Source organism: Biomphalaria glabrata, chromosome 18 (genome assembly GCF_947242115.1).
Source record: "Biomphalaria glabrata chromosome 18, xgBioGlab47.1, whole genome shotgun sequence".
NCBI lineage: Eukaryota > Metazoa > Mollusca > Gastropoda > Planorbidae > Biomphalaria > Biomphalaria glabrata.
In genome coordinates this window covers 10,422,435-10,447,503 of record NC_074728.1, presented here as the reverse complement: position 1 = coordinate 10,447,503, position 25,069 = coordinate 10,422,435, and the positions used below count along the sequence as shown (strand labels likewise).

The following is a 25,069-nucleotide window of genomic DNA, read 5'->3' as shown; positions in this document are numbered from 1 at the left end:
AGCACAGTTACCAACAGAGCTATTGGCATTTAAATGGAATTAGTATGAGAATGTAGATTTACTAAACTAAACGTTTGAATTATATCTAATAGATCTAGATCTAAAATGTACAGTTTGAATAATGTACGAATGGTCTCGATTAAAGCCTCATTTTTATGCGTTTTGTCCGTTAGTCTGTCTGTGCTTCAAGTTTATATCGAAAAATAGACTAAAAGCTATTGAAAATCTGATTAACCTTTAATTTCTTTTCTATAACATCGAAATAGTTTTAAATTTCTATAATAGATTGTTACGGATGTTTATATATATATATATATATGGGCGTAGCCAGGGGGGGGTTCTTGGGGTTCAAACCCCCCCCCCCGAAATGAAACACCCCCCCCCCGGCTTTGCGGGGGGGGGGGGGAACGGAATTAAGTGACTGATTTTTGCTTTCATTTTAGGTGAGATTCTAATACTAAATCATCACTTACCACAGCACAGCCGAGGCAGTTTTGAGTTAAAAACCCTCTACCAGGGGGTTTTGAGATTTAAAAAAACCCTATCAGGGGGTTTTGAGATACAAATCCCTCTACCAGGGGGCTTTGAGTTTAAAACCCCCTACATGGGGTTTTTGCAGTTAAATCCCCCTCTTCTATAAAACAAAACAAAAAAAATGCAAACAACAATCCCCAAATTCCAACAGCACAGTTGAGGAAGATTTAGATTTTAAACCCCCCTCCAAAATTTACGATAAACCCCATCTTCAATATAAAAAAAATCAAATTACACACTCAAAATTCTATGAGCGTAGGCAAAGGGGTTTTGAGTTTAAAATTCCCCTACAGAGCGTTTAGAGTTGAAAACCTCTCTCTTCAATATTATTTTAAAGCAAACTACAGTCACCAAATTCTAAGATCGTAGCTAAATGGGGTTTTTGAATTAAAAAAAAAACAAAAAAAACTCCAGAGATTTCTTAGTTTAAAACCCCTCAACAGATGATTTGACGAAAATCTAAAGCGAAATACAGGCATGTAATTCCAAGAGCGTAGTCAAGAAAGGTTACAAATTTCTACCAGTGGCTTGGGCTCAATTAATAAAGTGTGAATAGTCTTCTGCCGAAATTGAAAATCATTAAATATGTCTCAAGAAAGATGGCTAAGACAGATTTTAGGAGTCAGTCATAGAGATCGGGTCTAAATCAAAGAAATCATATGCCGAACTGGGAGTCGAATCCTTAGTAAGGTTGTGACAGAGCGTCGCATGAGGTTTTGCGGGACATGTTCTCACACAAAATGAATTACGCAAAATAAGAGTTGCGGAAACAGCTTGCCGGAAAATGCGCCGAACGGCGCGAGAGGCTCTAAGTCAGTAAGAATAGCACATTAGGTTTTTGAAATAAAACTTTTTAATAGCAAGAAAATGCACTGTAGATACCTCAGAATATGCATTTTGTTGGCTTTTAATACCAGAAATAGTGCTCGGCGGCTCCAACTCCTCCAGACCTCCTTGCTAGCAAGGGCGGGGAGTCTACAATAAATAATAAACGTCTTCCAAAGGGGTCAGAATGTAATAAATATTAAGTATGTACACACACACACACACACACACATATATATATATATATAATTTTTTTTTCCCCGGGGTGGGGGGGGGGGGGTCGGGGGGATTCAAAACCCTCCCCGAAAAAAAATCCTGGCTACGCCCATGTATATATATATATATATATATATATATATATATATATATATATATATATATATATATATATATATATATATTGACAGAAAAAGAGAATTCCAGATGAATCTAATATATTTAATTTAAATGTTTAGGATGGTCTTGTGTGAAAATTAGATGTACTGTAGCCTTGTTGAGAGATGTTTAAACCAAACTTTGGTGTTAGGAAATTGTTTTTCAAAAAAATTTGAACAGTTATTAGATTTTGTAACGTTTTAGCTAGAAAATTTAATGTATTGGGAGAGAGAAGTGCGATCATACATAAAAAGAGTTTAAATGTTTTTCAAAAAAATCCGGAACAAGCGATTTTCGTAAATAAGAAGATTATTTGTTTTATTTATTAGAAGAGGGATTTCAAACAATTTTTGGGCGTTAGTAGAATTGTCATATTAAATTCGGAACAATTTTGGCGACGATTTAAAGTATTGATTTTTTTTCAAAACGAAATCCGGAACATTCTTTACCGAAAAAAAAAAATATTATGTTTCATTAAGAAAATTAAATTTAAAAGAAGTCAAAAAAGTGATTTTCAATAGTTGTTGCTAGTAAATTACTTTCTTATTTTAAAATCCTCACAACCTTTTGTCGATATTTTTGAAAACAAAAGTCATTTGACATAAATTTGTCAGTCAGTATAGAGATTTTCATTTAGCATTTATATGCTATTTACATTAAAAAACCGGAACAACAAATGATTGATAAAGTGTTTTGCAACGTTTAAGCACGGAAATTAAATATAATATAAGTTAGAAGAGCAAACATACATTCGGCATTGATTAGTTTTTCACAAAAAATATCCGTAACATTCTATTATAGATACTTAAAACTATAGCAATGTTTTGGAAGGAAAATTAAAAGTTAAATCAGATTTTCAATAGCTTTTAGTATTGTTTGTTTTTTTTTAATCCAAGCATGATGGACAGACCGACAAACAGACAAAACGAAAAAAAAATTGCGGCTTTTATCCTGATTAGGGCACTAAACAAAAAAATAATACAATCCGATTATTTAAAAAGTTTGAGGGAACTGGTCATGTGTTGCATCATGCCGTGGCGTCATGCTACCGCCTGGAGCACGCTGTTTAAGGAGTCCATTTCAAAAGATGTGCGTGATATTTACATACAAAATGCATTCTTAGCCTTTATGAAAATATAAAACATAAATGTTTTCTTTTAATTTTAGCAGACAGTATACCAGAAAAAAACACAGTTAACTAATATTTATATTTGTTGTGAAAATTTCTTGTACTATTTATAAATATATTTGACTTAGTGATACTGAAAATACAAAAAAAAAATATATTTCTTTGTTAACATATTCTAACATTATCTCCCTTACATTTATGTATTTTGTGTATTTTTAGGAAAAAATCGCTTGCACAATTAATTTTATAAACTAAAAGGTTTGCTTTTAGGAAAGCAAAAGTAGCCGTTGCACCTAAACTTTGCAAGCCGCATCGCATGCTGAAATAATATTTTTCATTTCTCTTCTAGTTTTTAAAATCTGAGTGTGACAGACGGACAAACCTACAGACTGGCATTCTGCACAAACCTAATAGCGGTTTTTCCCTTACGGGGGCCGTTAATAAAAATTTAAAAAACTGTGGATAGTACTTTAATAGATTTGAACAGAGAGAGAGGGAGAACGAGAGCGAGGGAGAATGGAAGAGAGTAAGAGAAAGTAAGAATGTGAGAGAGAGAGAGAGCGGGAGAGAAAGTGGAAACGAGACAGCGTGAGTTGGCAATAAAAGTTTTGCAATATTATCTTTCTTATAATTGTTCTCTTAGCTGCACATTTTACAAGCAAACATAATTGAACCATTTTTGTTTCCACCGTAAAGGATCACAATGATCCTGTCCTAGGTTTCCGACTCTGGCGCCGCCACTGATAAAATAACCTTCTTATCGTATCCAAACATTGATTCGGCCATCTCTCTAAGTCGTTTCTTGTTTGGTTTTCCAGTGGACATCTCAGGGAAATCCCCTTTGGTAATCTAAATTATTGTAGAGAGAAAAAAAATAACTTTTAAAGAAAGACACTTTGTCATTGAGTCTGAAGACTTCGAGAAAACAACAAAACATCTTTACATTTTTAGCAATTATGTGGTCTGTCTGTCCGTCCGTCCGTCCATCCCGTTTAGATTTCAGAAACTGGAAAGTAAAAACTGGTCATCGTGATATTTTAGATCATTCAAAGATCTTTTCCGAAAGGGAAACGTTTAATTTTAAAATTTATCTATGCAAGCAAATTTCAAAAAAAAAATACACCACTTTTAAATGAAAAAGTACAGGGGAGCCCAGCCACTGGTAGAAATTTGTAACCTCTCTTGTCTACCTCTTGGAATTGGGTGACTGCTTTAGATTTTATATCGAAAACGGAAGTTTTATCGTCAAAATCATCTGTTAGGGGGTTTGAAACTAAATTTCTTTGGATTTCTAATAACAAATTCAAAACCCCTTTAACTAAGCTCATAGAATTTGGTGACTAGTTTGCTTTAGAATAATATTGAAGAGAGAGGTTTTCAACCTCAAAACTCTATGCAGGGGGAATTTTAAACTCAAAACCATCTGGAGAGGTTTTAAATTTTTCAAAAGCCCTCTGGATGAGGAGAATTTTTACTCAAAACCCCCTTGACTTGGCTACGTTCATAGAGTTTTTTGTGCGTATTTGCTTTTTTTTTTATTTTGAAGAGGTATTTTTCAGCATTATAGCTGAAGGGGTGGGGGCTTAAACTCAAAACACCTTGGGCTACGCTCATAGCATTTTGAGTGTGCAATTTGCAATTATATATATATATATATATATATATATATATATATATATATATATATATATATATATATATATATATATATTTATTTATTTATTTATTTATTTATTTATTAAAGGGGTATTTTTCGGCTTCAAACCCCGCTGAAGGGTGGTTTAAACTCAAAACCCCTTTGGCTATGACTTTTTTTTTCCTCAAAAGTAGCAAAAAAAGAGAAACCTTGTTTATCTATAAATGTTTCTATGTATCCATGGTGAATTGTTTCAATACTTCTTATATAAGGATTTGTCAAAAACATTTCTTCACTACTTTCAATCACTCTGTTAAAAAAATAGCTTGCAAAAACCTTCCAGCTGGGAACAGAACCAGAGAAAAGAAAAAGAGGCAGGTAGGGAATACGATGGGAAGACATGAAAGATTGGACGGAACTGTCACTGAAACTATCACTTTAGTCAAGACAAAAGACAGGAATAGGGAAACACGGTTGACAGATTGATCATTTGTGGTGCCCCCTGTCACGTCCCTAGTTACACCTCATTGTTTACAAAATGAGGACATTGTACCTTTCTCAAATCAGGTCAGCGTACCCACGCTTAAATGCCAGAAAGACGCCGATTAAAACTTAGCTCAAGACTACAGCAGGGAAACAAAATTAACATGTCTTAAATTACAAAATACAATTCCTAGGGACACCTCGCTGTTCACAGAATGAGGACATTGTACCTATCTTAAATCGGGTCAGCGGGCTCGCGCTTTAATGCCAGAAGGACGCCGATTAAAACTTAGTTCAAGGCTACGGCAGGGAGACATAATTGGCGTAGGTTAAATTACAGAAACAATTGAGGGGAAAATTAAATGTAAACGGGTCAAGGATGGGTATTGAGATGTCACGGTTCTTTATTCTAAAGAAAGATATAAAAGGCGGAGTGTTAGCTGGAGACGGGAGGGAGAGCTAGAAAGTTAGGCTTAGAAGTCGCTAGTTTTTAAAGTAAATATTTACTCATTGATTATTTTCACTGAATCCTGTATCTGTTTTATATATCTTTGTACATACATTTATTGTTTCAAGTTAAGTTTTAAATAATTAAAACTCAAGAAAACATATTAGCACTTTGTTACTTCATTGATTATTAAAGTGTTTGAACTTAATCAAGGCACCTCCGAACCCACATATGTCACAAGTTTATAGCATCAAGATCTGCCAATTAAATAAACATAATAAACACGTGACACCCCCGACTGTTTAACAGACTCAGGGATAGGTGAAGAAGGTGAAGGAATATGAACTTTTATCATAATTTTGTAGGAATTAAGAGATTGATAATTCTTCATTGATTCCATTGGGTCAAAATGAGATAACTTTTCTTCTTGAAACCAATTATCCTTAATGAGAAGTTGATTGTACTTACAATAAAGTGTTGCGGTTTTGGTGTTTCCTCACTGACAGGATTTGGTAGAAAAATTTGATCACAATATTTTCTGAGTTGATCTTCGTTGAGTTTGCTGTCCCTCTTTATCTTAACACAAGCACAGATGTTTTGGTACAACAGTGGATCTGACACCTAATAAAACATTCATTTATTTATATGGCTACACTTACTATTTGCAAAATACTATTCTCAAAATTTAGTCGACAAGATTAATTACAACATTCATATAAGATGGATAGCTATCTGGTCGTGTGATATGTGATCTGGTCTATGATTCCTGTTTGATAAGATATATCAAGATCTCAGGATTTTGATTTATTTTTAGATTATTGGACTCGTTCTTCATTTTGTCTCATATTCTTCAGATGCTTTTTTCTGTTTAAAAAAAAGTAAACGTATCCTTAAAGAGCAGATGATGTAAAGAGTGTTATGTGGCCAGCACAACGAGCAACTGCCTTTACTTTTGTCCAACTATTGAATTTCCCAAAAACATTCATACATTTTATAATTTCTAGGAGACTCGTTAGAGCCGTTTAGGAAATGGCCATCCCGTTTCCAATCAAATTGATTTTACTTTTTGCAATCTGCAATAAAACCGTCGTTAATCTTTCGGTACTGACCGGAACTACAATAGCCTCCAATACGTCAGAATGTTCCATCAACTTTTTCTCCATCCATCCCGGATACAAGGAATCTGCTCCGTATGTAATAATATCTTTAGTTCGACCAAACACGAAGACGTTTCCATCTTTATCGATGTAACCATAGTCCTCCATCTTGAACCACCCATCTGAGGTAAAAGCTTTCACTGTTTGCGGGTCTGGACTGGTCAGTCTGTTGTAGTAGCCTTTAAATACATCTGGACCTGTAATCATAAAAGTCTTTGACATTGAATGTAGGAAAGAAAAACAAGATTACAAACCCTAACCCTTACCCTAATCACAAGTTCACACAACCATAATCCTAACCTCAAATACTTCGAGACCTGCAATAATAAAAGTCTTAGAAATCAACTGCAGGGGAATTGGAAAGAAATGAATAGCTCTGTGTATTGAAGAGACCTTTGAAATAGAGCAGTATACTATACAAATAGAATACAAGTCTTATATTTTTATTTAACAATTAGTACTAACCTACTTTTACCTTTACCTATCCTTTAGTCTGTTGGACCGTTGGGGCACCAAGCAAGATTTGTCGACCGCCTTTCTCCATTCCTCCCTGTCTTTTGCCTTGTTTAAAACATCTTTCAATTGTAGGCCCGTCCATTCTTTTGTGTTGTCCTCCCATCACTTTCTCTGTCTGCCTCTTCTTTTTCCTGGTACTGTTCCCTGATGGAAGGTCTTTGCGAGCCCCGTGGATCTTGCAGTATGGCCATATATTTTAAGCTTGCGTACTAAACATTACTTAAATTTTGATATATTTTTTCAATAATCGGTACACTGGGAAGCTTCTGGTAATTTAATACAATATGTGTTTTTTTTTTTTTTTTTCGATATTTAGGAGGTTAATTTGGTAGTAGCAGTCTGAATATCATGAATTTATTGACATTGACATTAACATAATTGCTTCCCTTTTGATGGATTATGTGTGTGTTACCGTTTGATCGTCTAAGAGCTGAGAGGAAGGCTCTTCGAGCTCTAAGTTTGAAAAAAAAACCTGTTTGAGTGTTAAACAGTAAAAAAAAAAAAACATTGTGTGAACACACAGTTCTGTCTGGAAGAGACCCAAGTCAATGCCTATGTAAAGCATTGCTATTTCCAATGCATCTGGTCCCCGAGCGCATGGGCTAGAAATGGCCGAAGGCCGAGTGCACCGGGAACCTCCGCCATTTTCCTATGTTGTACCAAGCTAACCGTGGATGACTCGCCATTAGTGTAAACGGTCCCTTGACGAACGGCGCATGGATATTTGACAGGGGCGTAAGGGCTCTCTTTCAACTCCGCTCCGTGCAACGGGTAAGCTCTCGCCTACCCGAGGACACCCCCACGGGAGTTTTATTTCGCCATTAATTTAGCCTAACCACTTCCTCTAATGGTCGTTTCCACTCGGGTGCCACGATGAGGCAGAACAGCGTACCCGGGCTGTGTTACCCAAAGTTTGACTTGCCCTAAATTTCAAACGTGCCTTTATAAATAAAAGGATTGTTTAATTTTATTAGCGGCCACCGTAAGGGGAAAAAGCCGCTATTAGGTTTGTGCAAAATGTCCGTCTGTCCGTCTGTCACACTCAGATCTCGAAAACTAGAAGAGATATGAAAAATATTATTTCATCATTAAATGCGGCTTGAAAAGTTTAGGTGCAAGGGCTACTTTCGGTTTTCTAAAAGCAAACCGTTTAATTTATAAAATTAATTATGCAAGCGATTTTTTCATAGATATACACCAATTCTAAAACAATTACGTAAATGTAAGGGAGGCAATGTTACAATATGCTAACAAAGATGGAAAATATTTGTGTATTTTCAGTATCACTAAGTCAAATATATTTTACAAATGTACAGGAAATGTTTACAACAAATATAAATAATAGTTAAATATGTTTTTTCTGGTCAACTAGCTGCTAAAATTAAAAGAAAACATTTCTGTTTGTTTATAAAGGCTAATAATGCATTTTGTATGTAAATATCACGCACATTTTTTTCTCATGGACTTTTTATGCAGCGATTTTCATGCAGTAGCGTAACGTCGCTACATGATCTGGTGCTAAACCAATTCCTTAAACTTTTTTAAAAAATCAGATTTTATTTATTTTTTGTTTAGTGCCCCCATCCGAATAAAAGAAGATTATTTTTGTGCGTTTTGTCTGTTGGTCGGTCTGTCCGTCACGATTAGATTAAAAAAACTAGAACTCTAAAAGCTATTGAAAATCTGATTTACACTTTAATGTTCCTCCCGTAACATCTCAATAGTTTTAAGTATCTAAAAATTGATTGTTCCGTCCGGATTTTTTTCTGCAAAACTAATCAACCCCAACAAATGTTTGTTTGCTCTTCTAATTTATAATACATTCAATTTCCATGCTTAAACATTGCAAAAACACATTATCAATAATATGTTGTTCCGTTTTTTATGTAAATAGCATATTAATGCTAAATCAAAATCTCTATACTGACTTATATTTCATTAAGTGTAAAAATGTTCCGGATATTGTTTTATAAAACATGAATTATGCCTAATGATTGAAATCGCATAATTTACTAATATTACACTTATATTATTTGACAATGCGTCACTTAATTTGGTTATCAATATCAAATTGTTCCGTATTTTCATCTTTAAACAAATTTTTTAAAATATCGACAATAGGTTGTTCAGGGCTTTAAAAAAAGTAATTTACTAGAATTGATTACTGAAAATTACTTTTTAGACATTTAATTTTCTTGCTAAAACATAACATAGAAGTTTTGTAATCGATAAAGAAAGTTCCGGATTTTGTTTCTTACAAATCGTCGCCAGAAATTTCCGAATTTATTTTAAAATCTACTAACGCCAAATAATTGTTTGAACTCCCTCTTCTAATTAATAAACAAATAATCTTCTCATTTACGAAATAATGTTTTTACGGATTTTTATGAAAAATATTTTAACTCACTACTCTCTTACAGTACATTTAACTTTCTACCTAAAACATTAAAAAATCTAATTATCGTTAATATTATGTTCCGATTTTTAAGGAAAACAGAATCCAAACACCAAAGTAAGGAATGAAATTCTCTCCACATGGCTGTAGTACATCTAATTTTTATACGAGACCATCCAAAAAATTTAATTAACGGTATTACATTTATCTGAAATTCTCTTTTTCTTTTACTATTTATACAAACATCCGGAACAATCTATTATATAAACTTTTCAATTGTGTTCATACCTAAAAATTATTGCGATGTTTTGAAACGTAAAACAAAGGTTAATCAATTTTTAATAACCTTTAGTTGTTGTTTTTTTTATATCAAGATGACGGACAGAACGACTGACAGACAAAACGCAAAAACAATGCGGCTTTCATCCTTTTTAAATAAATTCTATTAGAACTCAGTGCACCAATGTCTATGAACCCTCCTTAAATATCTCGTGTAAATAAAGACATTTTTTTTTATGGTACCGGTACTACCCTATTGTGAGGTAATGGAATTTTTTTCTTTGACGTCATATGAATGGACTCTTTAAATGTAATGTTAAAAGAACGCACTCGGTGCACCAATGTCTATTAACCTTCGAAAAATTGCTCGTATTAATGAAAACATATTTTAGTCTAACTAAGCCGTGTGACGTAGTGTTTTTTTTTCTTTGACGTCATATGGAATGAATTCTTTAAATGAAATGCTAAAAGAACGCACTCGGTGCACCAATGTCAATGAACACTCGATAAATGGCTCGTATTGATGAAGGTGATTTTTAGTCTAGCTAGGCCGTGTGACGTAGTGGTTTTTTTTTTCCTTTGACGTCATATGGAATGAATTCTTTAAAAGAAATGCTAAAAGAACGCACTCGGTGCACCAATGTCTATGAACACTCGATAAATGGCTCTAATGATGAAGGCGATTTTTATTCAAGCTAGGCCGTGTGACGTGGTGTTTTTTTTCCTTTGACGTCATATGGAATTAATTCTTTAAATGAAATGCTTAAAGAACGCACTCGGTGCACCAAAGTCTATGAACACTCGATAAATGGCTCGTATTGATGAAGGCGATTTTTAGTCTTGCTAGGCCGTGTGACGTAGTGTTTTTTTTCCCCACTGACGTTATATGGAATTAATTCTTCAAATGAAATGAAAAAAGAACTCGGTATAGTAATGTTTATTAAGCCTCGTTATGTGACTCGCGTTTAAAAAAGGAATGATATCTTGATTTAGATCTAATCTAGATTTTTTAAACTAGATCTAGATTTTTATTACAGTATATCTAGATCTGGATTTATATTCTAATGAAAATTATTTTAGAGTCTAGATCTAGAATTTCTAGATCTAGTTTAGACTAAAATAGACTAGATTAAGATGTAGAATTTCAATTTCTAAACTTAAAGTGTAAAAAAAAGTGTAGATTTTCATTTCCAAACGTTTTGATCAATATTGTAATGTTTTAATATACTAAAACTAATCTACTATTTTTTATTTAATTTAAATTTAAATTTACGGCAAATGAATCTTTGAAACATTATTACTTTTGACCAGTGATGCCCAAACTACGGCCCGCGGGCCAGATCCGGCCCGCGACGTGCTTCCATCCGGCCCGCCTAAACCTCGGCACAAAGTGAAGAAATTTTTTTAAAAGGTTGAAAAATGTATTTTTCTACGTTAGGACTTGCACTTTTTCTTGGATGGATTTCATTCTAATCTACGGCATTCTTAATTTATATTATTTTTTTTTAATGAACACGACGTTTATTTTTTGGTGACAAGTGTTGACAGTTGTTTTAGATTCTTGAATAATTCCGCTGCTGTCTAGAGCTAGTCGTGTATATGTTGTGTGTAACACAGGGCATCAATTCTGCATCATTTTTTTGGTAAAGTTCTTTTGATATCAAAGTGAATGGTAGTACCATTTAATATAATATTTGAGCGTAAATGAAATGAGAGAGCCATAGGTACGAAATGAATGTAGAAACTTCCAGGAAAAAAGTGAAGACATCTTTGCTTTTGTTTAACATATGCCAACAAGATTCAGAAATGTTACTGTTTTTAAAACTTATAACAAAAAGTCATTTGCAAATCAAAACATAAAAAAAAATATGGCGGCATTGTTGGTTTTAACCGCCAAGAAAAAGATCGCTAAGCTACGCCTAGTTGAATGAGTAAAGTGACTGACGAGAACAAAGAGACAAGAAATGAGTCCACGGTAAGGACAAGTTACAGAGCTGCTCAAAGTATGAGAAATGATGCGTAAAAAAGTGCTTTCTAGCAGTAGTGAAAGAATTAGTCCTGGGTAAAAAAAAAAAAGCAGTTAACGCATTGCAAAACTAAATAACAGAGCAGCAGATTTTGAAATGTTTTCTATTGCCACTGAGGATTACTCCGATAGATCTGCAACTGAAATTGATTGACTTACAAATCCAGACATCCCTGTTTGAGAAAGTTAGAGTGATGCAGACAGTTCATTTCTTGGCCGTGTTGCCTGGTGAAACTTTTCAAATGTCCGAAATGAAGTGTTAAGGACGATCACAATGTTTACAAGCACTTCGTTGAGTAGACAAACCTTTCAGTAATAAAACGGATGAGACCAATCTTACGTAATCGCCCTACGTGTGTACGTTGGCCAAGTAGTGCTACAGGTTTCTAATAAAACTATTTAAAATGGACTTATTCTCTATTTCATTTTTTCATCTATTCGACGATGTGGCCCGCGACATGAGTGTCGGAAATGAAAATGGCCCGCCGGGCGAATAAGGTTGGGCATCACTGCTTTTGACCATCAAAATTAAATCACCTCTTGAATATTATTTGCGAATATGCAGATCCGACAGGGATCCGACTTCGACGGGGGCCGCCTCTAAGTTTGTGTAACACAAACTCTCTTTGTAATCTTGTTTAATATTGTCTATTGTATGAAACTCTAGAGAAGATGAAATGAGAGTCATTCAGTCACCCTGGGTTTCTGTGTACCAAGTCGATGTTTCTCTCAGCGCAATACTTAAATGTCACGTCTACATTGGCACTTCTTGCCTCTATCAAAGGCACAGTGGTAGGGTATTAGATGAGTGGTTGAAAGCTCAGGGACAAACATTCTTGTGACTTAGCGACACATGAATCTAAAAAAACAATATTGGTCATTTTGAATGGCAGACAATAGCATTGCTTTGAAAACATGTATTCTTGTTATTTTTTAAAGACACAATATGGGGATTTCTTTGGAACATAAACAATAAAAAAAATAGTTACAAAGATGGCTGACCCATTATGTCATTCAGAATTACCAACATATTAAAAAAAAGAGTTCACAGGTTTCGAATTCGAGCGTCTTTGATAAACAAGCGGTTAACGCCTATCAGCCTAATATCCCAGGTATTCCAGGTTCTCAAGTGGTTTATGCCCGTCAGCCTCATATGCCAGGTTTTCAATGTTTTCAGTCCAGCTCGTGTCTTACCTTTGACCTCTATAGTTCCCGTTTCCTCAGGCCGACATAGCCTACCATCATTAGCCACAATACGTAACTCTACACCAGGCACGACCTTACCGTTGTCGTTGGACTGCATAGTGTCACCTGAGTTTAAAATAGAATACAGGAAATTATTTATTGATAAGAAATATTTCCAAATGTACATTTCTATAAAACATTTATACAAAGTTCGTATCAGCCGTCTCAAAGACAGTGTTGTTGTTGTTGTTGTTTTGTGACGATACGCACCGCTACGGTGTACTAGTATCTTTTTTTTAATTTGTGAAAAAAAAATTTTACTTTACCTCTATTTTAACGTTTATATATATACGATCTCTCCTCCTACTCAGGCCTTCTGTAAACACTGCTAAATACAACACAACACATCAACACATAAAGAACCTGACAACAAGGCTCCAAATAATCTGGTACTTTAATAATGGTCAAATCAAACAGCCAATAAGACACAATTGGCAACACAATCAACTGCTACAACGTTAGACCGTATATTACTGTACTAAACTCACTGGCGGATCCAGGGGGGGGCGATAGGGGCGATCGCCCCCCCCCCCACTCGGCCGACCCCCCCCCCTCTCCCTAAGGGGGGGGGGACGAACTTTAGTATAGGATTCACACAATTTGTATACGAATTTATTATTTATGTTAAAAATATATAATAATTATTTATATTTCAACCTATTTTTAGATTATTTCGCCCCTCCCTCTAGTATGTTGGCCGATTTGGTGGGGTCGGGAGGGGGCGATGGTATCAATCCCGCCCCCTCCCCTACACTTTCGAGTGGGGGGCGGTCCAATTCGTTTGTAGAAATCACAGCTTGCTAACAAAATCAATTAAATATCTATATTTTTAAAGCTTGTTATTGATATTTTTAACCGATCTTTATATTATGTCGTTCCCTGTTGGCCAATTGGTGGGGGGGGGGGCGAATACCTCTACTGCCTTTCCCACCTAAACCCTTTGAGTGGGGGGGGTCCGTTTTTATGGAGAAATTATAGTTTGTGAACAAAATTAGTTGAATTAATATATAAATTTTATATTATGTCGCTCCCTTTCTGGTATCTTGGCCGATTCGGTGGGGTGAGGGGGGGGGGGGGGGGGCAATTGCATGTACCTAACCCAAAACAGATCCGAGAGCACAAACAGCTTCATGAAGTAGGAATTGCTTTTTAATGAAAAAATGTTTTTTTATTTCACCTTTAAATATTTATATATCAAAACAGTACGGGTATAAATTGTAATGTGTACCTTTAGTAATACATTTTGCTGTTAAAAACCCAGCTTCTGTGGAGCCATAGACGACTATAAGTTTTTCTGTCAATGTCAGAAAGTTTTCCATTTGACTCTGAAAAACAAAAGGAAGACAACGCTGTTAAGACCGTATCTGTTAATAAATCCTTTAATAATAACCTCCCTAACATTGTTGTAATACTTATAAGAAGTGTTTTTTTATCGGCCCCCAAAAGAGAAATAGACGCTAATAGTTTTGTGTGGTCTGTCCGTCCGTCCGTCCCGTTTAGATCTCGTAAACTAGAAAAGATTTTGAAAATCCAACATCATGATATTTTAGAATTTAGATCTTTCTGATTTAACGGTTACTTTTTTCTTTTCTGAAAGCGAAAAAATTAATTTTTTAAATTAACAAAGCAAACAGTTGTTGTTTTTTTTTTAAATACACAATTTTTACAACTATTCACTAATAATAGTAACAAATATGGGAGGCTATTTAGTAAGGAGATTACTATTTACCATATTTTTAACACATTTATGCAAACGGTTTTAGATTTTTTGTCACAAAATATTTTTTTTACAATTGTATTGCTAAATTAAGTAAGTCCTGTCATACTAACTACTACATTTACAAAACAAATGTTTACTTTTATTATTAAAGAAAAAAAATCTATTTAGTATACATATAAGGGAAACATAATTTAAAACAACAGTTACTAAGTAGTGTTTCATAACATCGCATGAACTGCAGCATGCCCATACGCCAATGTAACACTGAACTTAAAAAAGGGGAGATTTTGTTTTTTACTGTTTTTTTTTCTTGAGGATTTGAATACGAGATTGACCCTTTACAGAACAAATAGATCAATTAGATAATCATTATAAGACATCAGTTAGGCCAGTTTCACATCGAATGTCTCTTATACTTGGTCTGCTGGACCGTTGGGACACCAAACAAGATCTGTCAACCTTCTTTCTCCATTCTTCAATGTCATTTGCCTTTGATAAATTTTCATTCTGATTTTCTTTCTGAAAATATTGAAACCTGCCTTCTTACCTGCTTGGGTGGACCACTTCGGGGGCCTATTTTGAGTTTGTGTTTCCACACAAACTGTCTTTGTAACCTTGTTTTTCACTCTTTTTTTAAATTATATATTTTATTTTATTTTTAAATCTTTGTATTTCTGTATTGTTTTTTTTTTAATTGATTTTATATAGCGATACTTTGATGCTTGCAAGATGCTCAGTGCGCTATGGGCCAATCTCTTTTGTGGACCAACGGAGGTGTGGGATATCTTAGAGAAAGTTCTTATGCTGCCTTTAGGAGCTCAGCAAATAACTCTCCTCGAGTGGGGATTCGAACTCGAGCCCCCTGTTAGCTGGCCAAGCTGTAGCCATTTGAAATTGTCATGTAGAGTTTTGCAAAAGCACTTGAAATCCTAAGGCCAGAAAAAGACAAGAGTTCCCTTCCACCTGCCTGAATGAACTGCGCAGACCTTGCATACGCCGTTCTGTCTGATGGGGGGTGAGACTCGGGGTTAAACTCAAAGTTTAGTTTTGCGTTCACTTCCGGTGGACACGGACACTCCTGACTCGCGGACCAGAGACCCGGCCGAAGGCCGCACCACCTTGACCCCCGTCATTTTCCTTTGATCTACCAGGCTAACCGTGCAGGACACGCCACTTTAGTAACGGCCCCTTGAGGGACGGCACCTAAATGTTGACAGATCGCTGTGGGAGCTCTTTTACATCCCCGCACAGTGCAATGAGGTTGTTCTCAACTCCCACGGGAGTCTTGTTGTGCTAGCCGTCCCCTCTCCCAACCGTTTCCACCCGGGCGCCAGGATGAGGCAGGGTACCGTGCCCAGGGCAAGCCGAGCCCAGTTGCCTCTCAGCTACACATCCTGTTTGAAAGTAACGTCATGAACATTTCGATTAGTCAACAATGGCATGATTAAATTAGGAAAGGGAGATTATTTTAACAGAAATGAAATGATTAATCAGATAAATAGATTATGTCCCTTAAAAATATATCCCCCAATGTGTACACGACATTTTTCTGTATATGTATATAAAACATATCTATTGGAATTGAAATTTCATATTTCACAATTTGCTAACCTTCCTCAAGGGCTGGGCTCCTGCAATCAGCATTTTAAACTTAAATTCCGAGCCTCCAACAGAGTCGATATACTCCCGTACACTGTCCATCTCTAAACAAAGCATGGGGCAGAATTGGGCGTTTTCTTTGGTGGACGCTTCCCAAAGATCCTTTCCTGTTCTCTTGACCTCAGCGTCGAAAATGTCTGTCAGTACTCTGGTGTCAGCACTACATATTGGAGCAAAAGGCATACCAACACCCCAACCTTTGACAATCATAGACAAGGAATGATAACAGTTAGTTTACAGTAGGAATGTATTTTTAATATGTGTTTCTCAAACGTTAATATGAGACGCCTACCCTAGTCAGCTAGTGGGTATGAGAGAGCGCTGTTAGAGCCAAAGAGCCAACAGTTTTCTATACGGCTTTTTAAAAAAAACAACCTCGAAGCTGATGTTCCTATAGTATAGTAACATGATTAAACTCTTCAATAAATGCGGATATACCCGAAGACAGTTGTTTCCAGATGCATATATCCTAGCTCTCTAGAGACATTTAAATTGACTTCTTTTTAAACTTTGAAAAAATATAACGGTCGAACTAGTTTTCCCAGTGTGGCCGACGAGCTAGTTATTCTTTATACAGCGATATGCATCACTTGTCAAATTTCTAGGAAAATAGTTAGAGCTGTTTTCGAGATCCGTGTCCACCCAGGTTTTTTAGCCCACCCAGAAGGCTTTAGTTTCCACGAAGATACGAGTTAAAATAGAGGTATTGTAAAAGTTCGTCATATAGCGGTTGTGGATGATGCATTCAAAGTCAATCCCATGTAGGTCTAACCAATGTTTGCTTCCACCTACCCATTGATTTATCGTTGTAGTATTTTAAACATTTCTCTCTAGGACTGTTCCATTGGACTCCAGGGCACAATACGTGATGGGCAAGTTCCTCGCTTTTCAAAGTATCCTCGTGACTTCTGGGTACAAGTTTGGAGTAGCCGGTACTTCCGGAAGTTGAAATGATTATCAACAGGTCGTCCGGTTTAGCTGGCTCGACATAGATATCCTCACGGCCGATCTTTAAGTCATTCAGAAAATGTTTATTTTCTCTGAAATAGCACACCATTTAATGTCGACGTTCTTTAAAAAAAATATAAAACAAGCAAAATACAAAAAGTCCTTTAAAAAAAACAACAAAGCTTATATCAATTTGTATCAATTATTTTGGATCAGTCGTGTAATTAAATATGTAATAGATCTAGACTAACAATAATAAATCTGTGCGATTAGATTTTTTTTTACCAATTGTTTTCGTTTAGCGCAATTTCATGCTTTTAGCGTTCTGAATACGCTATGATCCTATCACTTGTCTGAACCAGTTGGAAAGGGGGAGAAATAACGGAATATGTGGGTGATCGCTTTTTAAATGTATTTTCTTTTAAATAAGGGAAAGACCTGAATTCGAACTTGTGGGCTGAAGCCTTCTCAGGCTTTTCAAGCCAATGCGTTAAACACTTTACTAGCGAAGAGTCATTTTTATGTTCACTAAGCCTCGGAAGACTAATTCAGCAAATATCACCACTTCAGTCAAGTACTATTTCTTTTTCTTGTTTGATACTATTTCTTTCTTTTGTTTGATATACCAAACAAAGTAATTTATTACCAATAGTTAATTAACTAATTGGTTAATTTTGCTATTGATTTTGTGTGTGATCAGGTTAAGAAATAATTGTGCAAAAATTTCGGCTTGATCCGAGATAGAGAAATGTATTATATATATCGTACACACGTTCTGTTTTACATCTTATTGGTTCACTAAGACACGGTTTTGACTGATTAGCAACCAAAACGCCGCAATTTGGGAAAAAAACTTAAACTTTCTATTAAACTTTTCTATTTTATTTTCGAAATTTTCCCAAAAGGCAGCATTCACTATTTAAAGAATAAATAGAAATAGTAAAAATAAAAATAATAAGTCTTCCTGCATAATTTCTTGGTTTTCCCCTAAGTCGACTTAATTTGCCTTACGTCCTATTTTATTTCATTTCTGCTTCATTTGAGAACAGAACTAAACTTAGTTAGACAGCAACGAAATGATCTAAAACCTTTTTCTTTTTTTTTTTTTTTTACTTTTGAGTAAGAGCGAGGAATATATATATATATATATATATATATATATATATATATATATATATATATATATATATAATTCTCTTCGTCGTTGAAGAGTTTGGACGAGAAGAAGAAGTAAAGGAAAGATCACTCTCTTATTTCTGCGGATAGACACCCCAAAAAAAAACAAGAGGGGGGAGAACAAATATTCACCGGTCACTACGGATCGTGCGGTTTGCGCTCTGGACTGTCGTTTGGATTTATCAAACCCTGCCAGCTCCCATCCCCCTTCGTCCTTCAACTCTGAAGGAACATCCGAAACTTGTAAAACATTTTAGAAACACTAAATAGCAGCGCCGGACTAAACCACTGTGAACATGAAGTCATGGAAAGAGAACAACTAATCTACTATACATATTCACCCGTCACTAAATAGCAGGGCCGGACTTAATCATTGTGGGGGCCCTATGCGAAACGGATTTGCGGGGCCAAGTTTGGGTAGGGAAGCGGATAATAAGTGAAATTTAAGAGTTTGTATTAAAAAAAAATTCATCTATCCATTATATTCTATCTTTTTACTACGTACAGAATTACTTTACGAGCCTTGGGTGTAGCAAAGTCATACAGTATATCATAATAATTCTGTTTCCTACATAGATCACGCTCAATTGCAAGAATTACCAAATGTTTCAATCTATCTTTGAGAATTGTTGACCTCAAGTAATTCTTCATTAGTTTGAGGCGCTAGAAGCTTCTTTCACCAGATCCCACAATTACGGGCTAATGCATAATGCAGTTTTTATTTATCGCGCTTAGGATTGGAGTTTTTCATATTGAATGACACCCCAAAATGACAATTTTAGTCTATGTATTTCAGTATATTTTAAGGAATTTTTCGTATATTTAGTAACTTCGGGAGATTTCCAGGAGCTACTGGTAAATCGACAGGAGGGCACGGGAAATCTCTTTTAAGTTATAAAATGTTTAAGTTAATAATTTATACACCTTGAATTCTATGAAAGTGCGGGTCCTATGAAAGTGCGGGGCTTTCTGCTGTCACATAGGTTGCAGTGGCCTAAGGCCGTCCCCTCAAAATAGCGGCGTATGCTACGACGCAGGTCGACTAGTGAAAATGATTTCCAACATGTGTAGATAAGACAACAAGAGAGGAGCGATACATGCGTACTGTCTTTTCTCTAAATTCAAAACGAAATTTAATATTTCCTCTATTTTAAGGGCACAATGCCAAATGTCTAAATACATTTTTGAGATGTTTAATGCCTTGTGATAAAAAGACCAGTTATAGAAAGTCCCAAAAAAGTGAGTGATGTTCCGCCCACAAAAGAAAAATCAACGGGCTAAGCCGCTGTGTAATACGAGCTGCAGTATACTCTCAGAGAAATATCTAAATAGTCCTTTATAAAAGTATCAAATCCTAACGGTCTACATGTCATATCTTAAAGAAAGGTTAAAGTAAAATGACGAGCTTATTTTTAAAAGCCTTTAAGTGTTAGCGTTTGATGACCTACCCATTCTCAGTCCTACCAACCAGAATAGCTGACGTCAGATCCGGGATGTTATCAATATGAATGTCAACAAAGCCTTGGTCTGATTTGCCAGAGAAGAATTGATTCATTAGTTTCCATGCTGCTCCTTGTTTCCATGGAGACATGATCACTGCACGACATTTGCTGTTTTGGGCCATAAGACGAAAATCAGTGCCATCGGCCAGAAGAAGCTGCAAAAGAGTTTGGAAGTAACTTCAGCTTAGACTTCGCTGACTTGAAACCAAAGTTTTTGTAAATAAATGGATTTATGTTTTAGAAGATCCAACGCAGGTTTTGATATAGTCGACTATATATTAGTAATTCTACCAATTTACCACCGAAAATATAGAAATGTTTTTTGTTTGACTTCTAAACAGGACAGAGTGAGAAAATGAATACTATAAGTAATAGATTAATACCTCCATCTAAAGCTGAAACTCTTGAGCCTAAGAATTCAAAGAATTTTATACAATGCCATGACTTCGGCGATTACCAGTGCCACTATGTAGACCTATGGGTTCCAAGGACTGTCAATGCCGGGAGTGAAAGTGGGGATAAGCTCTCTCTGTTTAAGATATGGTCCAATGGCTTGCGTCTCTAAATGCCTCTGATAGTCAAATCCAGCTCCTAGTCTTCACGTTTGATTTTCCAAAAAAATCCGGCGGAACCTGATCTTACAAACTGATGGGAGAAGGGATGAAAGGAGGAACACTGGCGCCTCAAAACAAGATTAGCTTCGTGTTGCTGGGTCACGTCAGCCTGAATAACGCAACCCATCTAGGAGAAGGAAAACTCTGTATCCAAACCTCCACTTTGTGGCGATACTCCCCCGTGTGGGTATTGGGGCTTGGAAATGAACAAGAGTAATTAATAACCCCACTGCCTTTCCACTTGTATTTCACTTAGTGAATAATAGTGGGCCTTCCCACCCCCTCTAGGTGCTTTTTGACGGAGGTCTGGATTGCACTACTCCAGACGGAGATCTATGTCTCACGAAGTGGGTTTTTTTTTTCTGGAACTGGTGAATGTGATAGCGTGAAGGGACCTGCATCCAGGATGTGACGATTCCACGGGGTATACCAGGGCACAGTCCACTTTAAGATTTCTACTATGTAATAGTTAAATTTGGAGAGCTCTGTGGATGGCGGAGAATGAACCATTGACTGACCAACCCCGCCTTGTCCCACGGATATTCCAGTTACAGTTTAGAATCCGATGTTCTTTTACGTCAGTACTGAAGCAAATTAAAAAGACCGAAGCCTTTAAAATGCAGGAATTTAATCTAAAATAAAGTCTGAGGAATCACCCAGCCTATTCTGAAAGACACATTAATTAAAAAGCTGGCTAGAAGAAGAAGAATGTAGACCTATGTTTACGTTGGAAAAGGGGTAATCATGTTTTTGTATAAACAGACTAAAGATTTTTTCATCTGTCGGTTAAAATGACGAGACCAAAAAATATATATATGCCTACTTCAGGTGCAGTCTCGTGCAGATAACGGCTCGATCTAAAATCTAGAGCTAAGACTAATAGGAAAAAATGTCACCCAGAGTGTTGTCACAATCTCGCTTGACATTGCCTGTTATATTTTCACCTTGGGTCATAAAGGTGAAAGGCACGTGAAACCTCTGAGAGAGAAAGAGGAAGTAAGAATGACTGAATTGACTTTCTGTCAGTAGTATCTTTTCGTCCGTTTGGTACAATAGTAACCTGAAGTCAGTTGAGTCGAGTAGTAAGTAAAAGTCAGTTGTGGACAGCAGTAACCTGAAGTCAGTTGAGTCGAGTAGTAAGTAAAAGTCAGTTGTGGACAGCAGTAACCTGAAGTCAGTTGAGTCGAGTTAGAGTCTTCTCTGGAAGTAGAGACATTACACGTATTTCCAATAGCTGCTTTCCTTACTTAGAGCTGAATACATGTTATTGAAGTTTATTGTCAACCGCTGTGGTGCGGGTGTATTTTAGTAGTGAAGTTGTATTTTAAATGACTTGTATATTTGATACCGCTGTTATGCGGATGTAGTTATATTTTAAATTGGATATCTTGATGTTACCACCAGAAGTGCAGTATATTGTATTATTGTTTAAACATTATATTATGTCTGCTAAAGTGGATTCAAGTCAATCTAGACTATTTATGTTTGTTAGGCCTACGTGTCAATTGTGACTCCAGGACGCACGAACCCAGCATTCTATACTACAGCATTCGCGACACATTGATATTAATGCACGATTCTACATCTTAGTGACCAGTCCTATGTGTAATATTAATACAACGTCAAGAGACCAGTTACAAGTGTGTGTTGGGGAACGCTTGTAGAAACAGAGTTTTCAATCGGTTTTATTGATTTAAAAAAAATGCATTTTACCATATAGCTGACGTACTAAAGAGGTATGTGGCGAGTATGTGTGCGTGTTTCAAACAGTAGATGATGTGTTCATTTCAAACTGTTCCTTGTCAGAAGGCAGAGTACAAGAAATATTTTATTGGCTAAAACTGACGTACCAAAAAAAGTGTAGGGTGCAAGACGAGGTCTAAATTGTCAAAAACAAAAAAAAAAGGGGTTGGGGGGTATGTTCCCTGAGAGGAGCAAGGCCTAGATGTTGTTGGATACTGGAATTTAAGGTCCATTTAGTGTTAGGGTGGGCAGAGTTATAATGCCGGTAGATTGGTTTAAGAGTTGAAAAAAAGTTTCTTTTTAAGATTAACATATATCAACTTGACCAATTTTGTTTAAGCTTTATCAGCCTTGACTAAAATGAAAACAATAAGAAACAAATATTCTACGTGAGTCTAGTTGGAAGTTTCTTCATATAGTTAGTGACAGTATACAGATCAATGAGGAATGCAGTAGGCCTATATCCCGCGGCTACGCAGGCCCCAGCTGTGACCTACATATTTTGCCACTTACAGGGCAAGCATAACCATTGTCCGCCTGTGGTCGATTAAGATTTTCTTTTCTTAGTCTGCGTCTGTCCTCGGCAGCGGATATTCACTTTTGTTGCAGTGTGCGGACATTCCAGCAAGCGACTGTTGCGACTAGTCAATTGTGGGCTAATTATATAGATTACTGCATTGCCTCCAGCCGGCGCAAAGTATCACGCGGACCAATGCCACTCTTTAAACTAAATGTTGTCCACAGTGGCACAGTAGGTTTTGTATTGGAGTTACTGTCTCCTAGACTGGCTGCCGACCAAAGCTATAGAGCCCAGTCTGCCAAATTAGAGCCTATTATAGCTAGATCTAGGTCGAGACTCTAAACGTGACGCAGAAGGTAAATGGCAAATATGGCGCTGTCACGTATCAGTTTAGTAAGCCTAATCTATGGTAATTAACTTAGGATTTAGCCCTGTTAAAGGAAAAACCTATGACGTCATTAGACACGAGCGCTGACGTAAGGAAAGTCCATGACGTCATCTGACGCGCGTTAGCGTAGCGCCTCATGGGGGAATGATTGGATTGGTTAGAGGAAGCTTTTGGGAGGAGTTATGGAAATGATTTGATAGAGCGGGATTTGGAGAATCCTTCGTGGAGATTATTTCATAGAGATAGGTCGTAGATTAGTGTGGAATGGAAACTTGTACAGTCTAGTCGCATATATTTCTTCAGTTGTGAAATTAGTATTAATCTGAATCTATTTGTTATAGAGTTTGAAAGAAGATATTCATTCATTGATACAGTTTTATTTTGTATATTCTGTATATTAAAGTGATCCCTAGTTATTGAATTAAAGTTCTGTATTGGAATTGGAAGGATCTTCATTATTTGAATCTCTAAAGATATTTAGGTCTAGAGATAATATCTACAGAATCCCCGGCACACCTTAGGGACATCTTGATACCTTATCCAGAACATCATGTCACATATTAAACACCTCAAGAGCCCAAGGTGTAACAGGCGCCAATTTATGTGAATAGCGTTTAGTTAAAGACAATTGGTGTAAAAATAATAGCAGCTATATAGACCTTACGATTTGTTGATATTGTCGCTAAGTAGAACCAAAGAAAAGACTAGGGTAAACACAACCAATGTAACTAAACAATAGTTACATTAAAAGGTCAGACACAGTCTATTTTTTTGTGCCATTGAAACGATGATCAGTTTCCTACCTTGGTGTGTCAATGGTATAGATCCCCATTTCATCAGCACTGTGAGAGCTGGTTACTATTGATAAGATTTGAACTTTCCTCTACTCTCGTGTAAATTACACAATTAAAATTCGTGTATGTAAATTACTCTAACCTGTATGTTCATTGTGACACATCCTGCTAACATTATACCAATATCTGTCACCGCACGCTCCGGGGAATCGTTCAGGGTGTTGGCGATGACGTCCCCTTTCTGGAAGCCACGCTGGCGTAACCTGAATGCAAACCTCCCAGCCAAGGTGTAGAGTTGTCTGGCAGTGTAGGCCTCACGAAGTCCAGAGGTGTAGAAGACAAAGATTTCTTTGTTAGGGTCATTCTCTGACAGATGGACAAGTCTTTTAGTGACGGTGTCGAGGTCTCTTAGTGAGCTGACAGCACCACCCATAGTTTTTCTTGTTTTAAAGGTTCAGATTTGATATCGTAATATATGACCTATTGGCTGTAATCTGAGAAGAAGTTCATTAAAATATTCTGATCAGCTTCAGCCTTTGAAGTTAATCCAGATTATGCGCGTTTATTACCTTATTATAACATAATAAACATGTCTTTCTGATATTGATTTTGAATGTTTTAATGTGCTTGTAGTGTAATCGTGTTTTATTGATTTAAACATTCTACGATAAACTATATAGGCTATATTTCCTTTCGAATCTTGAAATGTACAATTTTAAGCAGTATTAAATGATAATTTATTGTTATAAAATAACTTTTTACCGCTAATTGCTATACAAATATAAAAATAAACCTAAGCATAGATACACTAAATATTAAATTCGTTTCATATATGATTGTGCTTAAATCAGGAATAGGGCTCTACAGTCACGTGACAAAATTGCGTCCCGAGATGAACCATAGTCTACTGCGACTAAAGAAAGTCAATGGAACGCTTAATTACGACTTATACTATTG

The 25,069-nt window shown here is 36.1% G+C and overlaps 1 protein-coding gene across 1 annotated transcript; it reads right to left on the bottom strand.

The window, feature by feature from the left end:
* Positions 1 to 1,773: 1,773 nt before the first annotated feature.
* LOC106058104 (2-succinylbenzoate--CoA ligase-like) lies at positions 1,774 to 24,591 on the bottom strand. The gene is made up of 9 exons (XM_056016794.1): positions 24,255 to 24,591; positions 20,000 to 20,208; positions 17,220 to 17,467; positions 16,380 to 16,624; positions 14,277 to 14,373; positions 12,998 to 13,114; positions 6,540 to 6,784; positions 5,899 to 6,051; positions 1,774 to 3,712 (listed from the first exon to the last, which is right to left on the bottom strand). The coding sequence occupies exons 1-9, from the start codon at positions 24,543 to 24,545 to the stop codon at positions 3,578 to 3,580; spliced, it is 1,740 nt and encodes a 579-aa protein (XP_055872769.1). The 5' UTR covers positions 24,546 to 24,591; the 3' UTR covers positions 1,774 to 3,577.
* Positions 24,592 to 25,069: the final 478 nt, after the last annotated feature.